Source organism: Chelonia mydas, chromosome 7 (assembly GCF_015237465.2).
Source record: "Chelonia mydas isolate rCheMyd1 chromosome 7, rCheMyd1.pri.v2, whole genome shotgun sequence".
NCBI lineage: Eukaryota > Metazoa > Chordata > Testudines > Cheloniidae > Chelonia > Chelonia mydas.
Genome location: NC_057853.1, coordinates 90,001,503 through 90,028,014, shown reverse-complemented (window position 1 = coordinate 90,028,014; position 26,512 = coordinate 90,001,503). Strand labels below are relative to the sequence as shown.

Below are 26,512 nucleotides of genomic sequence, written 5' to 3'. Positions count from 1 at the left end.
CAAAACGGTACTGCTTGTTGGTTTGCCAAGCTGGTCATAGCAGAGGATGCAAGGTTAGATTTGCCCTGCCTGGGCTAAACCAAGTTCTTGTGGATCTTTTTGCCTCCTAAGATAAGAAGAGTTATGGAGGGAACAGGAACCTTTCATTCACATCTTTATAGCCCTGAAATCTGTGGATATCTGCAGAACATGTTTGTGGATCAGATGCGGATACAAATTTTGTATCTGCACAGGCTCTGCGCAGGTTCTACACAGCTTAGGACACACTTATCGAAGCTGGATCATTTGTTTGATTCTTCTTTTTTCCCTTATCTGGTTTGGTCAGGGTATCAGTCAGGATCAGGAAAAAAAAAGCGATCAATGCTGACACTGTAAATCCTTTGGTCCCAGCATGTGGTGATAACTGTAGCCATAATGGTCAATGCAGTGTTGTTGAAGCTCCAGTCTGCCTGCCACTATGTAAATTGACAACTACTCTCCATCAAAGAGCTGTCCAAAACAGAGTAGCAGCCTTGTACTATTAGAATCGTGTAACCAAAAGAAGCTTCTGAGAATCCATATGTTGGACTTTCTTTTAACTTAAGATTCTTGCCTGTCATCTCCTAATCAATGTTTTAGTTTAAACATCTTTGATTATTTTCTGTGCTCTCTTTACCCAAGTTTGTAATCACGTTTAAGAGATTTTACTGCCATCTTTCTTCCCTTTGGAAAACTTTGCTTTTAACTCAGGTTAAAGATCACACAATAGATGTGCTCCACCTCACCAAAAGTACCACCACTGGAATATCCAGAGACAGCCTGGCATTTATTTGGGTTAATTTTCCAATCTGCCTTTATAAAGAAAGGGCAACCCCCTCCGAGTAGTCCCAACTTCCCATCTCCTCTTCATTTTTATTTGTGATGCTCCATGCACTTTATACATTTTGTTTCTATATCACGGTAGATGCCATTTACATTTCAAGGCACTCAGGTATTTGATGTTTATGTTAACAGAAGAGTAGGCCACTCTGAAACTTCAGCATTCCAGATAACTATTTTTTTTCTTACCACAACCCAAGAATACAGTGCTGCTTCACTATACTCCAGGGCAGAACAGCAGCAAAGGTAGGAATCATTAGATGAAGCTCCATCAGAAAACCTATTTCAATCTACTCCTTATACTTTACTCCGGTTTACCTAAATCCCATCTTCCTATCCCAGAAGTCTTCCTTTTCATTTCTACAAGTTTCCATCTCCAAACATTTAGCCATATCCATGTTTGACTACTGCCTTGCCTTATTTTCATGGAAATAAGATCAACCTTACAAACTCAGTAAGTCCCTTTTTTTTTAAAAAGTGTGTATACACATATACTGTGTGCTATACAAAAAATTCTGACGTACCTCTTTCATTAGACGAAGTATTGAATTTTTAACAGCAATTTCTTCTCTCACTTGTTCTTTAGTCAGTCTTATATAATCTCTACATCGAAGGGGTTTGAAATCCATATCTGGATACAGTTTGCCATGAATGCTTTTAAACAACATATCCATAGTTCTTGGCAGAATACCAAGGTCAGCTTCTGTCCCTGTAATCAAAATACAAGAGCTATATCAAGGCCCTGTACGCTCTTAGAAAGCAAGGCATTGGTGAAGAAATTAAAACTCATCTTTCCCTTCAGGCAGTAAAAAGGAAGTAGGGGTCATTCCCCCTCATATGCCATCATAGGTACAAGGCAAGCTGCACCTTAAACGCCTTTGTAGTCCCTCAAGTGCACCCCTCAGGCAACAGGCTTCACTTCTCTCAAGGGTAGAAGCACAGAGTTCAACCTTGGTTGGACTGACTATCTGGGTTGCTGCCCCCCTTGTTTCCAGCTGTGTTAACCCAACAGGTTCAATTGTATTTGGCACCTGCAGTCTGTGCAGTAGACTATGACCAGTGACTGATTAAAGCAACTCAAACATGTTTATGTAGCTTTATCCATCCAAAGATGCACAACAGTCTGATAAATGGGTTAAGACAACAAAAGCTATTACACATCTGGTCTTACCTACACTTTATCCTTTCCTTGCAAGTTTACGAAGGTTCCACTTAACTCAGATTCTCTCCCTCCTACCCGCAACCCCATCCTTCGCCTCAGCCAGAGACAGTCTGCCCTACTGCATTCTCTGCCTGTGTCTCTCACTAGCAGCATCTAAGCTCCAACAGCTTCTCGCAACTCTCCTCCCTCAGAATTAACTGTTCATGGTCCTTTTGATCTCTAGACTCTGGCACTGATAATACAACTTTTTGCTGGTGCCTGAAAAGAACCTTTCCCACTTGGTTGCCCACCCATTATTCCCAAGAAGTTGTTTGCTTCGAGAGATCTTCTAACTATTGTTTTGCTTCTTGCTTGCTCTTCCTAACCATGCCTTTTAATTCATTGTTTAATCAGACAGAATCAAGCAGGTAAATCAAATTCTATATCAATACAGATATTTCCCTTGTTCTCCACATATGCCCTTTGGCATGAGCATTCAGTGATTAGAGGGGATGGTCATGTAAGCCAATTAGCAGATGTAGACCAAAAGTGGGAAATTATATTGATAATACTTAAAGGGGGAAAATAAGACCATGGCATTAACTATCAAACTCCGAAGGACAGCTCAGGTCACAGCACCTTTTATTTTTTTTACTTGCCCAAGGAGGGAGGCTTATCCACTACAATCTCTCTCCTAATACATTTGGTAAGTGCCACATGCAAAAGGTGGAGTGTCCTGCCTCCACACAGGAAGATACGTAACTTAAACAAGTGATCTCATTTATCTCTCTGGTGGCAATTTGCACAAGTCTCAGAACTGTCAGTCTTTCCTTGGGAGAGTCTGATTAGAGTAGAGTGCAAGAATTCCATGTGTGCTGGCAAAGCAATCTGGAAAACATTTTACTCCACTTACCTGCTCTATGGTTTCATACCCCATCTCTTCCACAAGCACCTTGCATTCATGACCAGTGACTAAAAGGCACTCTGAAGTGTGAGAATTCTTTTAAACTGTCTGTGACGGGATCTCCGGGGTGCAGCCTGGGACTATGGGACCGCTGTGCTCCCTTAACTCTCTCCAGCCAGGGCTGTCTCTCACAATGCCTTACTAGTGACCAGCAGCAAGCCCTTCCAGGTGCTGTGGTCACTCAGCACAACAGCATGTGGAGCCCCACACACCCAGCTAGGCTGCATGAATGCTCCCAGAGCCACTCATGAATCACCTGGAGAAAGGCACCAAAGCCAAATCCCACCCCCCAAGCTCTCAGCACTGTACCTCAGGAATATACTGTCTTGCACTGCTCAAGATGGGCAGTGCAAAATAATTGCTTCATCACTTCAGCAATGGAAAGTGGATATACAAAATATACAAATTTATTTACTATAAGAAATTTTAAGTGATATTAAGTGATAGGCAAAAAGTAAGAGTTAGTTACCAAAAGATATAAAATATAAGCACGCAGTCTAAACTCTCAATTCTATTAGACTGGGAAACATCTAAATTAAGCAGTTTTTCCTCACCCTAATGGATACTGCAGTCCTTAATATACAGGTTTGTTCCTTAAACCCGGGCCAATTGCCTCTGTTGGAGTCTTTTCTTCTCAGTGTCAATGGGCTAGTTACACTGGCAATGCTAAAGCATGCAGCAGCAGCGCTTCAGCGTGGCTTGTGTGGTCGTGGCAGAGTGCTGGGAGAGAGCTCTCCCAGAGCTCTTTAAAAAAAAAAAAAAAACCACCCACCTCCACAAGGGGTGTAGCTCCCAGGCTGGTGCACAGTCTACACTGGTGCTTTACAACACTGAAACTTGCTGCGCTTGGGGGGGGGGGGGGGGTGGGTTAAGAATTTCGATATCATATCTGTCCCCATTCTCCATCCCACCTCCAGCATTGTGTTGTTTCTTTCTTTCTTTTTTTTTTTTTTTAAAGATATAAAATTGTCCCCCTGTTGCAGTTGGAAAGACCCTCACAAACACCAGTAGAAGCTAGCTAACTCCACTGAGGGAAGCCATTAAGTGGACTATAGAGAAAGTACTATCAAACACACTAAGTATACAGTTCAAAACAAAAAAGGTTTTTCTCCGGTTCTTCTGTTACTTGTAATACTAGTAAATAAAGTTTAAAAAAAAAGAAGTGATTTCAATAAACTAAATTTGGTGTACTTTTCATATTATCTGCCAGTCTCATATACTTTACTGCTTTGAATTGAGAGCTTTGCTATATTTCACAGCTTTTTGGAAACACCACAATACATAAGAACTTCTGTAGCATGTTAACACTGCTAAACTTTTTGCAACTTTGAGATAATCTATTTGAGACTAGAAATCCTGAAATCAATTTGTTACTTATTTGAACAAGAGCAATTCCTGAGATTAATGACCATCTGGAAAAGAGTTGCCAGTGCTCGTTAATCATAACCTATATCACCAGTTCTTCAGGCAGTAACCCATAAAAAGGTTATTATTGCTAATAAAGCAATTGGTTAATTGTATCAATAAAAATCAATTTCACATAGCACAAGATCAATCAGAATAGTGCTGTCACTCTACCTGGTATTTCTGGATAATTAACACCTACTACAGCAGCCACAGATATTTTGTTAATTATGATCTGATTGAATTCACACAAGACTAGGTATGTCCTATTTTCCTTCCTTTTATAGGAAAATGTCTGGAACTAAAGGAAGGATGACACCTGCTGGTCTGCAATGATTATGATTGTTAATAGTACAAAAATACTGCACATTGCAGCAGCATAGATTGATTTAAAATCGAAGAAATTTAAATCAAGTGGAAAGCCTCGATTTAAATAATCAATTGTAATCAGCTTTTCCATTTGTACTTCAGTTATTTTCTAAAAAAGTGCACTCTTATTTGTTATAACCATTAAAACATGTTGATTCACAAATAAATTGCACCTTTACATGAGATTTGCATCTTTTTGCAACCTAGGCTGGTAAGCTATATACACATTTAAGTCATTATAAAGCCTAATATTTTCAGATTATTAATTGTTCATTTTAGTATGTTAGAAACTAGTGAATGATATATTGCTTATTTACCTAATTAACATTTTACTCATTTGCATCAGCCACATTAGGATGGTAAATAGAATTTAATCAAACAAAACAGCATATAAGTTTTATTAAAAAAACCTGAAATGTTTTACATACAAACTTCTTACCAAGACACGTTCCACATTTATGATTAAATGATGTATTGAAGATTTATCAGTAGAGGGATTAACTGTAGTCAGTGAATTAAACTAAGTGTCAAATCAGCCTGGGAAATTTCTCAAATATGCCTAAGTGAAAGTGACTGGAGCTACAGTTCCTACTTGTCTAGGTCTCTTAAAAACGACCTAAGTTACTTAGGCTACCTTTCAAATTTTTAAGAACTAATACATCTCATCCCCTCCCTCCTTGTTTTCATTCATGGACTGGAAGAACAAGACAAGTTTTCCTGCTTTTACAACTCCATCAATATCTCAATTTTAAATGAATTAGTCCAAATAATGAAATATTCTCTGTGCCTGCAGAAAAGGCTACTGTTTTCAAAAGCTGGATTAGCAATTAAACTCTGGTTCCAGGTGCTTAGCTGGGACTTCCTTCAATTCAGTGGCGTGACTTTGCAAGCATGTACTGCTTGAATGGTTCACCTCCAGTCCTGAAATTTGTTATGGTTGGCATGACCGATGGGTGATTATTAGATACCCATGTCATAGCAGCAGCATCTTCTTCAGCAGTTAAGCTTCTACCCAAGTATATTGGGTTGAGACTATTAGCAAGAAAAAGAGGTAGAACAAGTGCTTGATATATCCGCTTCTTTACTGCCTGTAATTTCCTTTCTTTGGTGTCTCCTTTAGTTCCTTCCAAATTTTGACAGAATCAGTGATACAGCATCCGTCTTTCTGCAGTTTGCCCAAAGCTAAGGAAATATACTGAAACCTATCTTCCACGATATTCTCTTTAGTCTGATGTTGACTATGCTGGCTGTGATAGTTCCATCTATTTTATCACGATTTTCTTCACGAATTGTAGTCAGAATAAGCTACTTGTTAATATATAGCTCAAAAACAGTCAGCCACTGAATTCCATCAAACATCTTGGGGAAAAATTAGTTTGGATTCTCTTTCTCTGGTCAGAAAAGCTGAAGCAAAGTGATTTTTATGGAAGTATTATGCAGCTTCAACAATATTTTCCTTTATTCCCAAATAGTAGTATTCTACTGTATGGGCATTGTTTCTGTAAGAAGGACAACTCCATCTTGTTGTCACACAATCACATATTACTGGATCATTGTGTACATTGCTATACCCATCAAGACTCTGATTAACTAAAATTCTGTCAATGTTTTCTGCACACTGTTCAGATTTCCTTCTCAGACACTGTATCCAGCAACCTTTCAGAAATGTCTGGTCTTCTGGGTGGAGTGTAGTCTGGTCATAATGATTGAACCATGTCAATGAAATATTTGTCCTGAACAAGATGAAAGGAAGAATTTGTTGTATACATGAACTAAGCAATCTTTTCATCTATGGAGTCTTGCTGTAATTTGCTGGTCTTGATTATGAACTCATCCATGGTTTTACTTGATGAAGAAAGCTTTTTTTTTTTAAATTAAATTATTTTATATATAAAAATAAAACAAAATAAAAACACAGGTAGTTACTGTCTCATGTATTTTTAGTTGCAGCACTGCGGTGGTACAGCAGATGACACTGAAGTTGCAGTCATTACAGATAATGGATGTTCATAACCCCTTATGAATAAGCTGGACCCTGAAACAAAATGATAAAGAAAAAAAAGTTACTCTCACTCACTGAGTACTACTCAATGCACTGCTTTATTAATTTATTAAGATTGTAAGTGAAAGATTCCTCCTCAAAGCTGTTTGTATCACAATTTATTTTAAACCCAATTTTATAGCAAAATAAAATAAGGATTATCTAAATCTGTTTAAAACCTTATCTCTAGTAACATGCCAAACTGCTTGAAAAATTTTAAATGCTAAAATTCATAAATGCCTAATAAAACTTCACTTTTAAACAGGAAATCTTCACTTAGGATGTTTGATTATACTGAGCAATTTAAAAAGTCATTTCAGAAGTCCAGCAGTAACAGTTTATAAAAAAAGGTAATTGATAAATACGCCCATTATATTTTGAACACAAACATTTTGAAATTCATAAGTAAACCACCCAAACTTACATTGTCATAAATTTGTGCTTATCATTTACTAGCACAGTAAGACATGGTAAACAGTTCATAAGAATGGTGCAAAAATATGTTTACTAACCAATTGATCCAGATTGTTCAGATGTGTCTATCTCGTCATCTTCAAAGTCATTGCCTTCTGAGGAGCATTTTCATAATGTTGTTTCATTCCGACAACCAGGCTCTGCATCTCTTTGCTGCACTGTTTACATTTGGCACAAGTTCCTTTTTTACCCAGTGGTACAGGAATTTCTTGAGAATAATCCCCAAACCATCTTTTTTTACGAACTGCAGCTATGGCAGTTTTTCCTCCTCCAGTCCCTGTGTGCTGAAAACAACACTACAGGCTGCACTCTGAAGAATCTTGTCCTTTCTTCCCACAATATCCTGTTTTGACACTAGCGTTGCTCCTTTCTGGTTGCACACACTGCTCATTCTCCCTTGTTACATAACTCCCTGCATCACCCCATCCACAGGAAAAAAGACAGTCCATGATTTCAGCTGCAGCATTTTATTTCTTTAGAAACAGAGGCAGGCATTTGAGAAATTAATGGATTTCTGTTTGTTTGTGTCTGTGAGCACATGCAAAGAGACAGAGCAAGGACATTTCTTGAAATAGCCAGAACCATGGGCTGGTAGTTACTGGCAGATCAATGTTTTTTCCATGAGCTGGAGAGTAAGTTTCCATGTTGGGTTGGAATCATAAATATTCATATTAAAATGAGCCAACCAGAGCTCAGGTAGGGAGATACTATAAAACAGGAATAAGAGACCACCCAGGTGGGCTCAGTGGATGATCCTTATGAGATAGATGATTGGTGTCTCTCGGAGTCAGAGGCTGGGTCCCAATGCTTAGGATGACTTTGCCAGTCTCTTGCTCCCAGCAGCCCTGGGACCCCAAAGAATAAAGCCCTTAATACAGAGCATGACCTACTGCACGGATGCTGGAACAATTTGTATCGTGAGGTTGCTGAACCAAACTGTAAACCATGTATACGACAGAAACCACTTCAAGCTGAGGTGCAGCAGCACCTCCAAACAAACTGAGTTCCAGAACCTTATACCTATTGTGCCAGATTTAAAAAAACTTCACCTCAAAAGTTAGAATTGAAGAGGGGTGGGGGAAAGAGAGGGAGAAAAGAGAAAATTTTTTAAATAGAAAAGCAGCCTTTAATTCAAAACTTTTTGATAGTCTCATGGATTCAGCATATTTATGTTTTATTTAAAAAATATTGAGATTATAATAAATTTAGGCCTTTACATATTTTGTATTAAATTCAGTTTTTTAAATAAGCTTTTTCTTTCTAAAAAGAAACCTATCATTTAAGTAACAAAATAAAAAAATCCAATCTAAATGTTTTTTTTAAAATCTCTTTATCCATTCTGTGTTGGAGGATATTATTGTCAATTATAACCTTAACAGCTTGTGACAAAATTTAATTTTATACACACACAAAGCAGGTGTGCAAACAAGTTTCAGAAAATGTCTGTTTTCTGCTCATTATGATCAATTTCTACTACTCTCCATTTGAAGCCAACGTTCACTTTCAGCAGATAGATAGCTGCTACTTGACCTTATGAGGAGGTACACCACCCACAGTTTAACTTGTGTATAGTCTGCTTATATTTTGAACTATACACATATGCTTCTCCATTACAAAGAGGTGTTTTTGTTGGTATTACCAGTTTTTAAGTTGTTTTATTGTACATTCAAGGAGAGTTGCAAAGTCCAAATAAATGTGTAATGGAGGTAAGCTTATATACAGGCCAAAAAACAAACAAACAAACATTTGAACAACATTTGGCTAATTCAGAAGCCTACATACACAGATTTTTGTAATTTCAAGGTTCAAGAAAATGTTAGTAGTACCTTGGAATGTGTAGGTTTTTCCAGCATTTGTCACACCGTAAGTGAAAATAAGACGATTGTGTCCCTCCAAGAAGTCTTGTACTGGTTGTTTCACAGTACCGTCAAAGAACTCTTCCTGAGTTGTTTCAGGTCCAAATACCTAAACATTAGCAAGAGGCAGTTTATGACCTTCAGTTGTTTTAAAAGGACCATTTGGGGGTGGGGAAGAAAGAGCAGTTTGCATCTAGGCACTTATCAGTTAAATGTATATAAAATGTTCCCTATTTTAAAAGAATTAAAAAACAAAACAAAAAAAATAAACTTGTTTCGGGCAAGATTCAACAAGTTTCCACATTGCAAAATGAAGTTTGTCTCAAGTATCATCTGCTTACTCGTGAAAAAGTGAATTTCTGCACCATCTGCCCTACATTTTTTTCACTCAGCCGACAGATCATGGAATTCTTAGGGCCTTTCAATATAATGTTAGTTGAGTCTTGAATAGAAACACAGTCCTGTAAAAGGAAAAAAGTTGGATTTTTAAGCTCAGGAGAAAAATTGTATAGTTACATCTTAGCTAAAACAGTTTTGTAAAAAAGACCATTTTAAGTTTTATGTAGAAAGAGCCAAACCTGAGATTCATTTTCTTTTTCAGTTGCTGTGAAAGGCCTTATCCGAAGGCAAACTTGTATATGTTCCTTGGAATCCAAGCTGTTCCTCTTTATTAACCAAAAAAAAAAAAATTACCTTCAATTAATAGCATTGCTCATATTCTAGTTTGACAATTAGCACGGTAAGATATTAAATTCTAATTATTTCAGGTCCCTTACACCCCTCACCCCCAGCATAATTCATTCATTTATTGCTGCAAGTGCATTGGCCCTTTTAGAAATTCACCTTAATAACCCTATAAAATATTTAGAATGACTTCTTGTAGCATACAAAGATATGCTATACAGTTTAGGCCAAGTAGTAATTGAAACTAAAAGCCACCAGCATACCCCATATTATCCTTTGTATCTTGAAATTAATTTCTGCATTACTAGGCAGGACAGGAGGAGACTATAGATTTTACCCATGTTTCCTGCAAGTTATTGTTGATAATCATCACTTTTTGTGTTGGCATCAAAAGTATCCAGCAAAAACGATGCCGTCAACTATATAGACTGTGACAAAGCAGAACTTCAAAATAAGATGAAAACAAGTAGGCCAGTCAATATACATGTACAAATAAGTCTCTGAATTTCTCTGCCTCTGATGACAGAAGTTACTCTAAATATAAGAGGCTATCTTTTTTTGATTAACACAATGACAGGACTATCAAGGCACAAATACAGGAATTCATTACTATAGCATCCAATTTAAAAGGTTTCCTTTTTAATTTATACAGAAGCATGGATATGCTTGCTTTATCATTAAAAGGAACAGGCCATATAGATGCTTCACAATTTAAGTCATTTCATTTTTAAAATTAACAAAGTAGACTGTTTAACATTCTCACCTGGCTTGTATCCAAGTTTGAAGAAACCAGGGAAAATTCATCCGAGAGATCTGCTTTAAGGTCCTCAACATTTACTGGCCCAATTCTCGGAGGTAGCTCAACACTAGCAATATAGGATGGTCTTATAATTGTTGCTTTATCCAAAACTGGTTCCATTCTGCAAAAATAAAGCCAACTATTCAAACAGCATGGCATGCCTGAAGACATGAGAAGCCAACATAATACAAGTTTATATTTCTATATGTATTTTATTTCTTTTCAAACCTTACGCATAAATACAGTTTCCAACAGGCTGGGGCAAAAAGGAGAAAAAAACATCCCAAAAAGTGCATACAAACTTTCAGATGTTAGCTAAAGAGGAGCTCCAGCCTGGAAGGATGAAGGGAGAGCATTCAAAAGAATACAGACTCTTGACAACAATGCTACCACCCACCATAGAGTCTAATTAGGCAGGCCAAAAAAGAATTTGAAGAGCAACTAGCAAAAGATACAGAAACTAACAGCAAAAATAATGTTAAGTACATCAGGAGCAGGAAGCCGGCCAAACAATCAGTGGACCCACAGGATGATTGAGATGCTAAAGGAGCACTCAAGGAAGATAAGGTTATTGTGAAGAAGCTAAAATTAATTCTTTGCATCACTCTTCACTGCTGAGGATGTGAGGGAGATTCCCACACCTGAGACATTCTTTTTAGATGACAAATCTGAGGAACTGTCCCAGACTGAGGCATCAATAGAGGTGATTTTGGAACAAATTAATAAATTAAACAGTAATAAGGCACAGGACCAGATGGGACTCATCCAAGCGTTCTGAAGGAATTCAAATACAAGATTACAGAACTACTAGCTATGGTATGTCAATCCATCACTTAAATCAGCTTCTGTACCAGATGACTGGAGGATAGCTAATGAAACACCAATTTAAATAAACAAACACTAACAACCAAAAACACTCTCCAGAGGTGATCCTTGCAATTACAAGCCAGTAAGCCTAACTCCAGTATGAGGCAAATTGACTGAAACTACACTAAAGAACAGAATTACCAGACACATAAATGAACACGATGGGGAACGGGGGGGGCGCGGGAGGGAGTCAACATAGCTTTCATAAAGGAAAATCATGCCTCACCAATCAATCAGAATTCTTTGAGGAGGGGGCAAACAAAAGTGGACAAAGGTGATCCAGTGGATAGTGTACTTGGACTTTCACAAAGCCTTTGACAAGGTCCCTCAAAAAAGGCACTTAAGCAAAGTAAGCACTCATGGGATAAGAAGGAAGATCCTCTTCTGGATCAGTAACTGGTTAAAAAATAGTAAACAAATGGAAGGAATAAATGGTCAGTTTTCAGGATGGAGACAGGTAAATAGCAGTGGCCCACAGGTATCTGTAGTAGGACCAGTGCAGTTCATCATATTCATAAAGGATCTGGAGAAAGGGGCAAACAGTGAGGTGGCAAAATTTTCAGATACAAAATTACTCAAGATGATTAAGATCCAATGCTGACTGTAAAGAGTTTCCAAAGAATCGCATAAAACTGGGTGACTGGGCAACAAAATGGCAGATTAAATTCAATGTTGATAAACACAAAGTAACACACACTGGAAAACATAACCCCAACTATACATACAAAATGATGGGGTCTAAATGAGCTGTTACCACTCAAGAAAGATCTTGAGGACATCATGGCTAGTTCTCTGAAAACATTGGCTCGATGTGCAGCGTCAGTAAAAAACGCTAATAATGTTAGGAACCATTAGGAAAGGGATAGATACGAAGACAGTAAATATCATAATGCCACTACATAAATTCATGGTAGCCAACACCTTGAATATGGTGTGCAGTTCAGATTACCCCATCTCAAAAAAAAAAAAAAAGATATTAGAATTAGAACGGCATCATACTGCATCAGACCAAAGGTCCATCTAGCCCAGTATCCTGTCTTCTGACAGTGGCCAGTGCCCCAGAGAGAATGAACAGGTAATCATCAAGTGATCCATTCCCTGTCTCCCATTTCCAGTTGGAAGAGATACAGAAACAGTCAACAAAAACGATTAGGGATAGGGTACATCTTCCAGATGAGGAGAGATTAAAAAGACTAGGACTATTAAGCTTAGTCATCACATTTCCAAGGGGAGATATCAGAGGTACTCCTGGGGGAATTCTTTGCCACTGTGCATACGCAGAATTTATGTCCCCAGCAGATTTCTTTGCTTCCTTGCAGAAGAATGACTTTCTGACCCTCCCCAGCAGTATGTTTTGGGGGCTCAGGGCAGCCGGCAGAGAAGTAAATCACTGTGGGGGAGGAAGTGGGACTGGGGAAAACCCGGCTGGTGGCTCCTACCCTGCACCAGGCTCAACTGCTATTCCCAGCTGGGCTGGGGAGGACGGGACTTCCTCTTCCCTTGCACAGCATCTGGAGCCAGGTCAGACCCACTCCCAGATTTCTCCTTTGGCTGAAGGAAGCTCTACAAAACGCCCCCTCCTGCTCCCCCACTTCCTGCACCCATCGCTTCTCAGATGCAGCGGGAGGGATCCCTGTACAGGGAGCTGCTCCCCCATCTGCCCAACCCCTGTGCATCCAGACTCCCTAATACCCAGACCTCCCACCAAGCTTAATCCCCCCACCTGCACTCAGAACCCCCCCCCAAATAAGCCACACTCCCCCCTGACCTGGGCCACCCTGATAAGCTGCTCGCACCCAGATGCATCTGGACCGTCCCCACACACCTATATCCCCCTGCTAAGTTCTGACCCCCTCCCCCCCACCGATCCTCAACCACCTTCATCTGGACACCCCTGCAGAGTCCAATTACCGTTGCACCCAGAAACCCCTCCCTGCCCCTCCCCCCCCCCCAAGCCCCCATGCATCCAGATCCCCCACACACCCGGATCCCCTACTGAGCTGCCTGCATCCAGACTGCCCCACACAGAACCCTCTCAACCCACACCTGGATCCCCCCCACACTAGGATCCTTGCTGAGCCTGCCTGCCCACACCTGGCACAGAGGAGCAGGCACCACCTCACCACTGAGTCCTTCGCCCAAGGGGAGCTGCACAGTGATCTCCCACCTTTGTGCAGCCAGTGGCCTGTGTTCCCCAATGACATGCTGGAGCCTCATTTATTTAACAAATATAATTTGCAGAATTTTAAAATATTGTGCACAGAACTTTTTTTTGGGGTGCAGAATGCCATCAGGAGTATATAGAGGTCTATGAGATCAGAATGGTGTGGACAAAGTGGGGTATTCTTATTCTTCGAACAACACAAGAACCACAGGTCAAACAAAAAAAAGGAAGTACTTCACACATACAGTCAACCTGTAGAACTTGTTTCCAGGGGATGCTGTGAAGGCCAAAAGTATAACTGGGTTCAAAAGAAGAATTAGGTAAGGTCATGGAGAATAGATCCATTTATGGCTATTAGCCAAGAGGATCAGAGGTGCAACCCCATGCTCTGGGTGTCCTAAGTCACTAACTACCAGAAGCTGGGAATGGATCACTTGATAATTGCCCTGTTCTGTTCATTCCCTCCGAAGAACCTCACATTGGCCACTGTCAGAAGATAGGATACTGGGATTGTGGAATATTTAGCCGTTTCTACATATGCCCTTTAACACTTCCAGAATCTCAGAACAACACTGCCCAAAATCCAGACAAGTGTCTCTTCGAGCTGTTTCTGCCACTTCAGAGGTCAACCACCAAGTATAAATCAGAGCAGTTTTAATCAGGGTGTACACTAAACCAGGGTGTCCACTAGTCAATTGTGAAATCAAGTGGACGCAATTTTTGCCTGGTCGACACCTCAAGTCCTGATTTTTCCAAAAACTGTGTGCTCTGTAATGTCCAGCCCTCTCCTGGACAGCTCAAAGAAATAACAAGGTTTGTTTGTTTATTCCTTTAAGACACCAAAACCCACCAGCTTGCCACATTAAATGGAATTAACATTCACTTTAATTCCAACAGTACTGGTGCTTGACTTTAAACTTTAAATATCATTCAGTACCCATTTTTTCCTCAGATGTATGTATTAACACTATTTCACAATGATATTAATCACTAGCTTTCAGAAAAAAAATTTACTTTATGCACTTTCAAAATATAGTAATATTGCATACTGATTCAAATCACTTAAGATTCAGCCCCCTGTCCTTGTAGATCAGTAAACCTTTAAAATGGATTCCTCTGAGGGTTACCCCGCAAAGTAAAGTTTACTGAACCTGAGAAAAAGGCAACATGGAGTCTGGGGATGATGGAAGCTCCATGTGCTTTTTTCCCCCCACCTGGTGCAATGCAAATTGTTCTGTTTCCTTCTTAAATTTCTTTTAAAAGGGCTTTAGATGTCTCAGAATTAGGCTCTCACATCCCCTATATTTGTTAATTAAGACACAAACAAGTGTGCCTTAAATTCAACTAATAGCTCAAGATAGGAACTCTCTGTGGGCATGGCCATAGGGCAGGGGTTCTCAACCTTTTTCTTTTGGAGCCCCCCCTGCTGTAAAAACTCCACAGCACCCCCCCACCCCCATGCCAAAACAACTGTTTTTCTGCATATAAAATCTAGGGCCAACATTACAGGGTAGCAAGCAGGGCAACTCGGGCCACAGGGAGCCCCGCAAAGCTAAGTTGCTCAGGCTTCAGCCCCACCACAACTGGCCTCAGGCTTTGACTTTCTGCCCTGGGCCCAAGTGAGTTTAATGCCACCTCTACTTCACTGATTCCTCTGAAACCTGCTCACAGTCCCCCAAGGAGCCACAGACCCCTGGTTGTGAACCGATGCTACAGGGGACACTCAGGAGACTGAAGGCAAATCAGTTAAAGATGTGAAGTCAGTGACAACAACTCCATGAAGTGCAAGTCCCTTGCATAGACAAGGAAACATATAATTTGCACTAGTGACCTTTTCCCCTATTTCACCCTAGTAAGAACATTTGGTGCATTGCTATTTTTCTCATTGACACACTGGTTTCCAATAGAGCAGCCTCACTAATAACTGAAACCAGGCCTAATCCCCAGTATAGAGGAGGCCTATGCTTTCTCTCCCTCTCCCTTTTCACACTTGGTTGGAAGTCGTCCTTACTAATCATGATGGTTACTTTTTGCAAATACACGCGTGAAGCCTGCAGAAGGTATAGCACTTCGCCTGTAGATTCCCACTGGCTATGGATAAGAGAGAGAGTTTTCCTACTATCGCTTTCCTAAGTTCCCATGGCAATAACCCGCCCAGGCACACACGAAGAGAAGTCAGCCACCCATCCTTTACCAGAAGATTTTAAAAATCACGCTGGTTAACGTGCCCCTCACTCAACCAATAACAAGAAGTCGGCCCTCGATAAGCCTCGTGTAGCTAACCGCCGCAACCCACGAGATTCCTGCTTCAGGAAACTCCTGCAGGAGCAGCGCCCCCAGCCCCAGCCATCGCCCCTGCCGTTGTTACAGCGCTTCGGGACACCGCAGCGCCTCGGGCCGGCCGCACCAGCCCCGACCCCGGCATGCCGGAGCCCCAAGGGCGCTGGGAGCCAGGGCAGGCAGCCCCAGGCTGCCTATGCCAGGGGCACGAACTCCCACCCCGGGCCGGGCCGCTCACAGTCCCCAGCGCACAAACAGGGAAAGCCAAGGCGGCGTCCAGGGAAAGGGAAGCCAGGAAGCGACCTCTCGCAGTGCAGCCCTGGCCGCCGCCGCGAGATCGGCAGCCCCCTCCCCAGCGCTCACCTGCGGCGGGCGCGAGACCTCTCTGCCGGTAACACCGTCAGACTCGCCGCGGTCCCTTTTCAAATCCACCCAATGGCGGCGCGCTGTGCCGCACAGCACCATGGGAGGCCAGGGGCGGGCTGGAAGCCAGTGTCCCGCTGAGGGCGAGCGGAACGTCTCCGCCCAGGGCAGGCTGGGACTCGGGGCGGCGCGGGCGGGCGGCTGGGATGTTTGTTGTGCCGGGGCCTTGCGGCGGGACAGCGGGCGGGGCAGGACTGTAGCCTGGTTCGCCGCCCGGGGAGGGGTGGAAAGGAGGCGCCGCCCCCGGTCGCTGCTGGAGAGGCGGGGGCGCTGCCTCACTTGGGGCAGGGGAAAGGGAAGCGTCCCTCTGCCGGAGGCTGCTGGGCGAGGGATCAGCGGAGGCTGGCTCGATACGCGCTTGGAGGGCGGGGGAGAGCCCATGGGGCGGGCGGGCGAGTTATTTGTTCAGTCAGATTCTGCAAGGTGCCTGCGGGTTGCCTGCTGTAGGGAAAGGGGGAGCGCTGGGTAGGAGCGGAAGCCAGGTCAGGTGGGTTGGAATGAGGGTACCAGTTATTATATGTTTCAGAGGAGCCGCCCTGTTAGTCTGTATCCCTAAAAAGAACAGGAGGACTTGTAGCGCCTTAGAGACTAACAAATTTATCTGATCTACAGCTCACTTCATCATCGGATGCCGTGGGCTGTAGCTCAGGAAAGCTTATGCTCTGATAAATTTGTTAGTCTCTAAGGTGCCACAAGTCCTCCTGTTCTTTTTACATTATATGCATGGTTTCATTCAGCTGTGTGAGAGGACCTGAGCCACACATGGGGAGCAGTACCTTGCTACAGAACAGCTGCCGGCAGGCAAGCCCAGAGCTACACTGGCTTCTCAGGATGAACCAGCTAATTTGCTGATCAGGTTGTTTCCGCCAGTTGTTTATCTGGGCTTAAAACAAGCCTGGGCAGAGTCTAAAAGCAGTTCAAATGAAACTGTGAACCAGGGGTCAGATTAGTAGGGAAAGGGGTGGTGGTACTCTTCCAAATGCTTTCCCACAAAATAAGCTCTGCCCACTGTGAGATGCTACTCACAGTCAATTGTGCAGATGTTAAGCATGTATCAGAGGTTCTCAAACTTCACTGCACCCCAACCCCTTTCTGACAACAAAAATGACTCCGGGGGGGGGGACCAAAGTCTGAGCCTGCCTGAGCCCCAGCACCATAGGCAGGGTGACCAAAGCCCAAACCTGAGCCCTGTCATCCAGGGCTGGAGCCCTTGGGTTTTGGCCCCCAGCAGTGGGATTTAAGCTTTGGCTTTGTCCCTGGGCTGTGGGGCTTGGGCTTTGTCCCTGGGCCCCAGCAAATCTAATGCCAGCCCTGGCGACCCCATTACAATGGGGTTGTGACCCACTTTGGGGTCCCAACCCACAATCTGAGAACTGCTGGCATATATGATCACATGTTTTCTAGGCTTCTTACACCCTCGGGGGGGGGGGGGGTCTGAATACACCTGTGGACTCTACTTAGCTCCTTGGTCTTGGATTTTCTTGATTGAGAAGGGACGTGGCATTGCTCTCCCCAACCCGTTCACATGTTGTGCCAAAATGAGCTGTTAGGCATCATAGATTTTGCAGATCTTTATAATGTGACCCTCCTCCTCCTTTCTTACATGTTTTGATGAGTAGAGAAAATATAAATTATTTATTCTTTCTCAGCCTCAGTTCCTCATCTGTGAAATTGGGATAATAGCCATAATAACGCAATAGAATATTGTAAGGAAAAACTTATGAATGTGTTTGAGGTGCTCAAATGTTAGATATATTTACTTTTAGAAAAATATCAAGGTCCCAGTCCTGAAATGTGTAATGCTTAATTTGTGAGTTCTTCAGTGGTACTACTCACATGTTTGTAGTTAAGCAAATGTAAAAATGTTTGCAAAATCAGGGCATAAATAAAATAATGTTTACCACATTCTTGTGAGATGGATAAGATTATAACAACTATTTACATATGGTGAAAAGAGGAAGAGGTTAAGTGACTTACTCACGTCCAGAGAGCGTGTCCGGTTCTTGAGTTGGTATTAGAACTCAGAATTACAGTCTTGCCCTCAGAAGTATTATAAGGGCCCTACTGTCAAACAAACATTAACCCTGCCCCTTGGTCCATTAAACCCCACCCACCTGTCACTGGAAGTCCTGCCCCATTGGGGTATTACTTCCGGGGTCAAGCTGGACACATGACTGGAAGCAAGGTGTGTCGTGACCCCTCTAAGAACTCCTCCCACTGCCCTCTACCAATCAGGATGGGTTTTGCCCACATAGGCCCACCCTGAGAGGAGATTTGACCAATTGGGGGGAGTTCCGGGGCAGAGTGACCTGTCTGGAAATGGGTTGTCTGACCCCTCTAAGAACTCCTCCCACCGTCCTCTACCAATTGTGATGGGTTTTGGCCGCAGAGGACCGCCCCGAGAGCAGATTTGACCAAAATAGGGCAGATTCTGGGACGGGATGAACCGCCCAGAAGAGGGTTGTGTGACCCCTCTAAAAACTCCTCCTACCGCCCTCTGCCAATCAGAGCGCAGCATCATCACCCCATGAATCCCAGCGCCGGGCAGAGGAGGCCATCTCTTACCAAGAACACGTGTTTTAGAAATCGTGGAAAGGCTAATAGGAAACATGGACTCCTTCACCACCCCCATGAGAACTTCAGACTTTGTTTTAGCCCTGAGAGCCTTCGACCATCTGCGGAGACCATTCTACATCAGCGACAATTCCGAGGAGGAGGAGGAGGGAGCAGACAAGGGGAACCCTTTGGCCCAGCTGTTGATGGATACGCTGGAACCCGAACCCGAAACCCAACTACTCGTGAGACACCCTGATGAGCATGGCGGCCTTTCATTGTCCACCCCCCTGGAGGAGGAAGGCAAACGCAGCTTGGGGGAGTCACCAGAGGACAAGGTGAATGGAAAAGACATCGCTCAGGTAAATTAAGATTAAGAAGTGATGGTCGATGATGGGGTGTAATGGTGTTAGGAACCGGGGTTGTGTAAATCTAAAAACAAGCAGTGGGAACTTACACTTGTTTCTTTTCTGAAAATCTCTCAACAGCTCAATGATGCCTTTCTAGAGGACCCAGAGACCCTGGACAGTGTTGTATCAGACAGTGAAGATGAACAGGGCCCGCCTTGTTTTTGCTCAACACTGATACAAATTGTTGAAGAGGACTCCAAGGATGACAGCTATGAGGAGTTTAGGAGGAAGCTTGGCATGAAACTAACTGAGCCAGTGCCACGTCGTGAGCATAAAAAAGTAATGCGGACTATTGTACGCATTGCTGTTTATGCTGTCCTTAATCGCTGTCTTAGGGAAAAGCTTTTCAAAGATTGTGAGGGCTGTGTCATAGACATGCCAGCCCAACAGCACCATGTCTGTATGACTTGGACTTCAGTGTATATAAACTGCAAGCTCTGGAGCCTGTGTGCTGAGCTGTGTTTGGAAAGCTTATTAAACACTCTTATTGCCATAGGTTATGCTATGCAATGTCTGTGCCTAACTCAAGAACATTTAGCGCAAGGGGTGACCTTGATAAATGCTGTGCAATTCAGTAGAGACCCTGACCGTGTTTTAAAGAAAATGACCAAACAGGAAGATGCCTGCTTACAGCATTATATTGACTGTCTGAGCCACACAAAAAGTTACAGAACCCTGCTTAAGAAGAAGACTATATGTAAGAAATCGAAAAGGATTAAGTTAGAGAATGGTGAGGGGACAAACAAGCAATTTAAAACTTGGTAGCTGTAAATAAAAAAAAATTATTGAAAAGGGCTTTGTGACTATCTGTGTTTCTGTTAGAAGGTCACTGTGGCCCTTAAGTGAGCTAAAAGTTTTAATGGAGCATCTTGGTTTGTTTTCAAGGCCCTGTACGTCTTTTAAATAAAAAAAAATGTTTGTGAGAACCTAGCTCTTGTGTCTTTGTGTAAAGGAGACCCATTGACAGCAAAAAGCTGAAATGTATGTTGTAAAATCTTGTGGGAGGGAAAAAATCCTAAAAATGTGTTTATAATTAAAAAATAGGGATGGTTCAGACGTGTTTGAGTACAATAGAGCTGCCTCATCCTGTTGAACTGAATGGTTTTAACCACACTCCCACTGAATAGCCAGGGTGACTGAGATTACTCACCCTTTTTGCCATCAGGGTTAATGTATTAGTGATCAGTAATTAAACTTCAGAGGTGTGCACTCACAGTAAGGGAGGTGGGTGGGTGAGGATGGTGAGTTCTGATTAATATGAAATGAAATAAAACCTCAGGAATTCACAGATGCTGTTGAACAGTTTTAGCATTCTACCAACTCCTGAACAACCCAGGAGTTGGTAGAACGCTATTGGACAGTTTAAATATAACCCAGGAGTTGGTTGAACACTATGGGTCACTCTTTCTAGCAACTCAAAGTCATTAAAAGTTTAAAATAATATATTTACAAAAAAAATAAACAAGGGTCTAATCCAAAACTGAAATGTTTCAAGGGTTCATAAACCTCCACCATACTTTAGAACAAGCATTTGCTCTAAAGACAATCAAACATTTAAAAGCTATGGGAATTTGTAGGGTGCTTATTATGGTTGTGATATACCCCTTTTAGTTCAAAAACAACCCCCAAACTTTAAGCATGGAAGAAACATGTTTAAAAAACAAGGCCCAAGACATTCATTGATATCTGCAAAGGGCCCCCACTTGGAAATGGGTACAGTTACATTAAGGATTGGTGATTTACTGTTTAATACTGTAAGAAGGCCCTATAGGAAAATGTATTTTAACTAAAAGGAAAAAAAAATTAGCTAAAAGCAGCCCAGTTGTGCAGACAACTTAATTCCCCCACCCCACATCACAAAAGGGAATGTTAGGGGAGGGGTGCCTACGAGATCTTCGAGACACCACTCGCTCCCTGAAGAAACTACAATCCTTTGGTGATCTTCCAGAACACACCATCCTGGCCACTATGGATGTAGAAGCCCCCTACACCAACATTCCACACAAAGATGGACTACAAGCTGTCTGGAACAGTATGCCCGATAATGTCACTGCAAACCTGGTGGCAGAACTTTCTGTCTTTGTCCTCACCCACAACTATTTCACATTTGGAGACAATGTATATCTTCAAGGCAGCGGCACTGCTATGGGTACCTGCATGGCCCCACAGTATGCCAACATTTTTATAGCTGACTTAGAACAACGCTTCCTCAGCTCTCGTCCCCTAACGCCCCTATTCTACTTATGCTATGTTGATGACATCTTCATCATCTGGACCCATGGAAAAGAAGCCCTTGAGGAATTCCACCATGATTTCAACAATTTCCAACCCACCATCAACCTTAGCCTGGACCAGTCCACACAAGAGATCCACTTCCTGGACACTACAGTGCTAATAAGCGATGGCCACATAAACACCACCCTACACTGGAAACCTACTGACCACTATACTTACCTACATACCTCCAGCTTTCATCCAGACCACATCACACGATCCATTGTCTACAGCCAAGCTCTAAGATAGAACTGCATTTGCTCCAATCCCTCCGACAGAGACAAACACCTACAAGATCTCTATCAAGCTTTCTTAAAACTACAATACCCACCTGCTGAAGTGAAGAAACAGATTGACAGAGCCAGAAGAGTACCCAGAAGTCACCTACCACAGGACAGGCCCAACAAAGAGAGTAACAGAACGCCACTAGCCGTCACCTTCAGCCCCCAACTAAAACCTCTCCAGCGGATCATCAAGGATCTGCAACCTATCCTGAAGGACGATCCCTCACTCTCACAGATCTTGGGAGACAGGCCAGTCCTCGCTTACAGACAGCCCCCCAACCTGAAGCAAATACTCACCAGCAACCACACCCCACACAATAAAACCACTAACCCAGGAACCTATACCTGCAACAAAGCCCATTGCCAACTCTGTCCACATACCTAATCAAGCGACACCATCATAGGACCTAATTACATCAGCCACACTGTAAGAGGCTCGTTCACCTGCACATCTACCAATGTGATACTGTATATGCCATCATGTGCCAGCAATGCCCGTCTGCCATGTACATTGGCCAAACCTGACAATCTCTCTGCAAAAAAATAAATGGACCCAAATCAGACATCAAGAATTATAATATTCAAAAACCAGTCAGAGAACACTTCAACCTCCCTGGTCAGATTACAGACCTAAAAGTCGCAATTCTCCAACAAAAAAAACTTCAAAAACAGACTCCAATGAGAAACTGCAGAATTGGAATTAATTTGCAAACTGGACACCATTAACTTAGGCTTGAATAAAGACTGGGAGTGGATGGGTCATTACACAAAGTAAAAACTATTTCCCCATGCTAATGTTTTCCCCTACTGTTACTCACACCTTCTTGTCAACTGTCTGAAATGGGCCATCCTGATCATCCCTACAAAAGTTTTTTTTCTCCTGCTGATAATAGCCCACCTTAATTGATTGGTCTCGTTACAGTTGGTATGGCAACACTCATTTTTTCATGTTCTCTGTATATATCTATCTATTTATCTATCTATCTTCCTACTGTATTTCCACTGCATGCATCCGATGAAGTGGGTTTTAGCCCACGAAAGCATATGCCCAAATAAATTTGTTAGTCTCTAAGGTGCCACAAGTACTCCTCGTTTTTTTAAAGTCCTTAAGCATCTGTTACTTCAGAGTTGTGGTGATCAGATCAACCTGCTAACTACAGACTTGTGAAGTCTGTTTGAAACAAAGAGTTAGGATGCTATAAAAACCTCAGGTATTTTGGAGACTGTCCTCTTTCAACAGAAACTCTCTTGAATTGCTGCTGGACTGCAAGAGGAGGTATGCTCCCTGGTTTTAACTCTGAAAATAATATTATATAATGTCACTCTTTGGCCATGCTGTCCTTACTAAATAATGGTACTTATCTTTATTGCAGTGTGATCTGTTTAGCATGGAACTAGTAACTTTAAGCTGCATTTCACCACCACGCCAAGGTGAAAACCATTTTTAACTATAGTTCTGCTTAATATTGTTAAATTAAAAAAAAAAATTCAGGTATTACACAGGGATTTGAGGGTAATACTAACTAACATTTTTGCTTGTTCTTTAACCCAAAGACCCAAACAGACATGGGGGGAAACAGAACAACCATGCATAGGCGCTGACTTCTGTTGGTGCCGGTGGGTGCTCGACTGCCCCCAGCCCCGCCCTCTCCTCCCTTGGCCCTGCCCCAACTCCGCCCCTATTCCAACCCCTTCCCCAAATCCCCACCCCAGCCCCGCCTTTTCCACACCTCCTCCCCTGAGTGTGCCACATTCCCGCTCTTCCCCCCTCCATCCCAGAGCTTGTTATGCCACGAAACAGCTGTTTTGCGGCGGCAAGTGCTGGGAGGAGAAGCGGGGACGCGGTGCACACACGGGAGGAGGCGGAGGTGAGGGGGGCGGGGAGCTTGGCTGCCAGTGGGTGCAGAGCACCCACCAATTTTTCCCCGTGGATGCTCCAGCCCCAGAACACCCATGGAGTCGGCACCTATGCAATCATGTGCCTGCAATCCTTTATCCTGTGGTAGAAGGTACCTTTCTGCATTTGGCTTTTAAATGCATGTGGGTGTATTGGAAAGTATTTTGTTGCAAACTGTTGGTTTGGTGTTTTAAGCTGCTCTGTGTGTATGTGTGTGCGCACGCGCGTACAAAACATAGGTGTGTTTTTTAAAAAGTACATTGCTGGGTTTTGGGGGTTTTTTTAAAGCATATGGCTGCAAACTGATGGTGTGTTGTGTTTCAAACTAACGGGTTTCTGTGCAAAATGTGTTTTAAAATGGATTTTAAAAGTTGATTTTTAAAGCAGTTTGGTTTTTATTCTGCAAAATGAGATGTGTTTTTAAAAATGTTTGGGGGTTGTTGTTTTTTAAAGTGGCAGAAATAAACTCAAAACCTGTGTTTGTTGTACAGCCTGAAATGGATTGTTTTGTTTTAAAGCTATGAATTTTTAAATAGAAAAACACCCCAATTAATATTTTATTTTTTAAGTTTACAAGACAGTTTCATGTGTTTTATAATAATAATGTGTCTGTGTTAGGGGGCTTATTCCTTCACCCACTTACTTCCCTGGTCCTTCTCGCATGAACAGAGAGGAACAATACCCGAAGTCCAAAGGTGCAAACAATTCGATGTTTATTGGGGTGAACTTCCAGCAAGCATGATTCCAGTTTCCTTCCTTAGTGTCCCCCTTCCCAGCTCTGACACCACAGAGCCTTACACCTGTGTCCCTGTTCCCATTCCTGCCCTTAGCCAAACATGATTCCAATTTCCCCACCCCCATTCCCTGTTCCCATTTCTCTCACCCACCCACCCCCTTCCTGATTGACTGCAGACTATATAGTAAAACTTGAGTTCTGCTTAGCTATATCTTAACCAATCATTTTACTGACATTTAACTAACCAATCCTAACATATTGTAATATGATTATTTAACCAGTTATATCCCACCACCTTAATTAGTTTACACCCAGCAAAATTAATTATACAGCACACAGAAACAATCACAGAACCAGACAGAGATTATACAGACATACAATAGGGAAATGGGGAATACAGTGATAGAACAAACACAGAAATGAGGATTTCACATCCCAGCTATTGATATGTGAGTTCTTGCCAGACAGGATGCTATCAAACTAAGTTTCCTTTTACATCTTCTAGGCACTTCCCTTTCTCTGGAGGCGATAGGCATTATCAGGACAGGACTGTATTCCTAACAGCCCAATAGCACCTTATTTCAATGTGACTAGGTTGGAATGTGAGGATGTGACCATTCGGTTCCTAGCTTATGGCTGCCTCTGCTGCTTAGCCAAATATCTTAGCCTAAGCACAGGGCCTCAGACTGTCACAGTAAGAGAAGGACCTTACACCGGCAGACAATGATTTTGATTCTTTCTTTTATACCTCTATAACTAGCTAAGTGATAAGAATAGACCTAAATTCTTAGATTATAGGCCTTTACAGACGGGCCTGAATATCTATTTTCTAACACTCTGCTCCACAGTATAGTCAAAACATGAGAGATCCTTAAACCAGAGGGTAAACAAGCTCAAAAGAAAAAGGAAAGAGACAGCTGAAAAGGAAAATTCACCAGCATCAGTGACGGATGGATGGATGAAGGCCAGTAAATATATTTTGCTTATTGGTTTGGTTACTTTATGAGGTTTTGTATTTTAAGTAAATACATAGGTGTGGGTGAGAAAGATGGTAAAGTTAAGTTTTGTAAAATGTTTTTTTCCCCCTAATCAGACATGGGCAGCTCTCCTGACAATCCTGTAGTCAGAGCTACAGGGACACCTCTGCCAGAACCGCCAAAGAACCAGAAATCTTCTCTGAGTCCTTTAATAACAACAACAGCTGAAGAGGAAAATTCACCAGCATTAGTGACTGATGGATGGATGAAGCCCAGTAAATATATTTTGCTTATTGGTTTGGTTATTTTATGAGGTTTTGTATTTTAAGTAAATAAATAGGTGTGGGTGAGAAAAATGGTAAAGTTAAGTTTTGTAAAATGTTTTTTCCCCCTAATCAGGCATGTGCAGCTCTCCTAACAATGCTGTAGTCGGAGCTACAGGGACACCTCCACCAGAACCGCCAAAGAACCAGGAATCTGCTTTGAGACCTTTAACAATGCTAATGCAAAACAGCACAAGAATGCAGATGAAGCATCAGGGCAGTCCAAACCTCATATACGTCAAACCCAAGGACAAAACAAAAGACTCTGGTAAAAACCAACCATGCAAACACAACTCCAGTTCCTCAGCAGCCACCACGACACCAAGCCCCTCTCAGAGTATATCTGATACTAGGCTATGAAATCACTGATGTCTTGTGGAAAATATTCTATAACAAAACATAAATGTTTTCTTTGGCTGAGGGTTCTTTTTTGGTAGTAGAGATGTATGAGAACAAGCCCCCCAGGGCTTCTCCTCTACCCATTCCCAGCTGGGAGTGAGGGGAAGCCACCCAAGGCTTTCTTCCCTCCCACCCACTTGTTCCCTGCTGGGAGTGGGGGGAAAACACCCAGGGCTTCTCCCCTCCCTGTTCCCTGCTGGGAGTGGGGCAGGGGAAGCTGCCCAGGGCTTTCTCGCCCCCCTGTTCCCCCCTGCAGGGAGCGGGCAGGGGGCCCCTCGGGCTTCTCGCTCTGTCTCCAAGCTAGGAGTAGGGTCTGAAGCTGTCCCGGGCTTCTT

General features: G+C 42.5%; 2 protein-coding genes across 5 annotated transcripts in view; one reads left to right on the top strand and one right to left on the bottom strand.

The window, feature by feature from the left end:
- Positions 1–16,653, bottom strand: part of KIF20B (kinesin family member 20B) — a 75,612-nt gene extending 58,959 nt beyond the window's left edge. For both annotated transcript variants that reach the window (XM_043551431.1, XM_037904813.2), the window contains exons 1-6: positions 16,265–16,653; positions 10,555–10,711; positions 9,686–9,772; positions 9,449–9,568; positions 9,078–9,216; positions 1,383–1,567 (exon numbers count right to left, since the gene is read on the bottom strand). In XM_043551431.1, the coding sequence (XP_043407366.1) occupies positions 1,383–1,567; positions 9,078–9,216; positions 9,449–9,568; positions 9,686–9,772; positions 10,555–10,710 (687 nt within the window). In that variant the 5' untranslated portion in view covers position 10,711; positions 16,265–16,653. The remainder of the gene's footprint in view (positions 1–1,382; positions 1,568–9,077; positions 9,217–9,448; positions 9,569–9,685; positions 9,773–10,554; positions 10,712–16,264) is intronic.
- A 269-nt stretch (positions 16,654–16,922) lies between these two features.
- On the top strand, positions 16,923–26,057 carry LOC122466596. Of its 3 annotated transcripts, none has more exons than XR_006292234.1 (3): positions 16,923–19,239; positions 25,572–25,730; positions 25,855–26,057. XR_006292234.1 is itself a non-coding variant. In XM_043551432.1 (3 exons), the coding sequence occupies exons 2-3, from the start codon at positions 18,934–18,936 to the stop codon at positions 20,050–20,052; spliced, it is 993 nt and encodes a 330-aa protein (XP_043407367.1). In that variant the 5' UTR covers positions 16,923–17,180; positions 18,908–18,933; the 3' UTR covers positions 20,053–20,210. The 3 variants fall into 3 exon arrangements, 1 of the variants encoding a protein (XP_043407367.1); XM_043551432.1 differs by lacking the exons at positions 25,572–25,730; positions 25,855–26,057 and adding an exon at positions 19,366–20,210 and having other exon boundaries at positions 16,923–17,180; positions 18,908–19,239; XR_006292233.1 differs by lacking the exons at positions 25,572–25,730; positions 25,855–26,057 and adding an exon at positions 21,236–21,481.
- Positions 26,058–26,512: the final 455 nt, after the last annotated feature.

What these genes read in the sequence shown, in the direction of transcription:
- LOC122466596 (XM_043551432.1), top strand. Translation starts at nt 18,934, where the DNA reads ATGGACTCCTTCACCACCCCCATGAGAACTTCAGACTTTGTTTTAGCC. An exon ending in ATGGAAAAGACATCGCTCAG is followed by an intron (nt 19,240 to 19,365) that starts GTAAATTAAGAT and finishes ATCTCTCAACAG; the next exon opens with CTCAATGATGCCTTTCTAGA.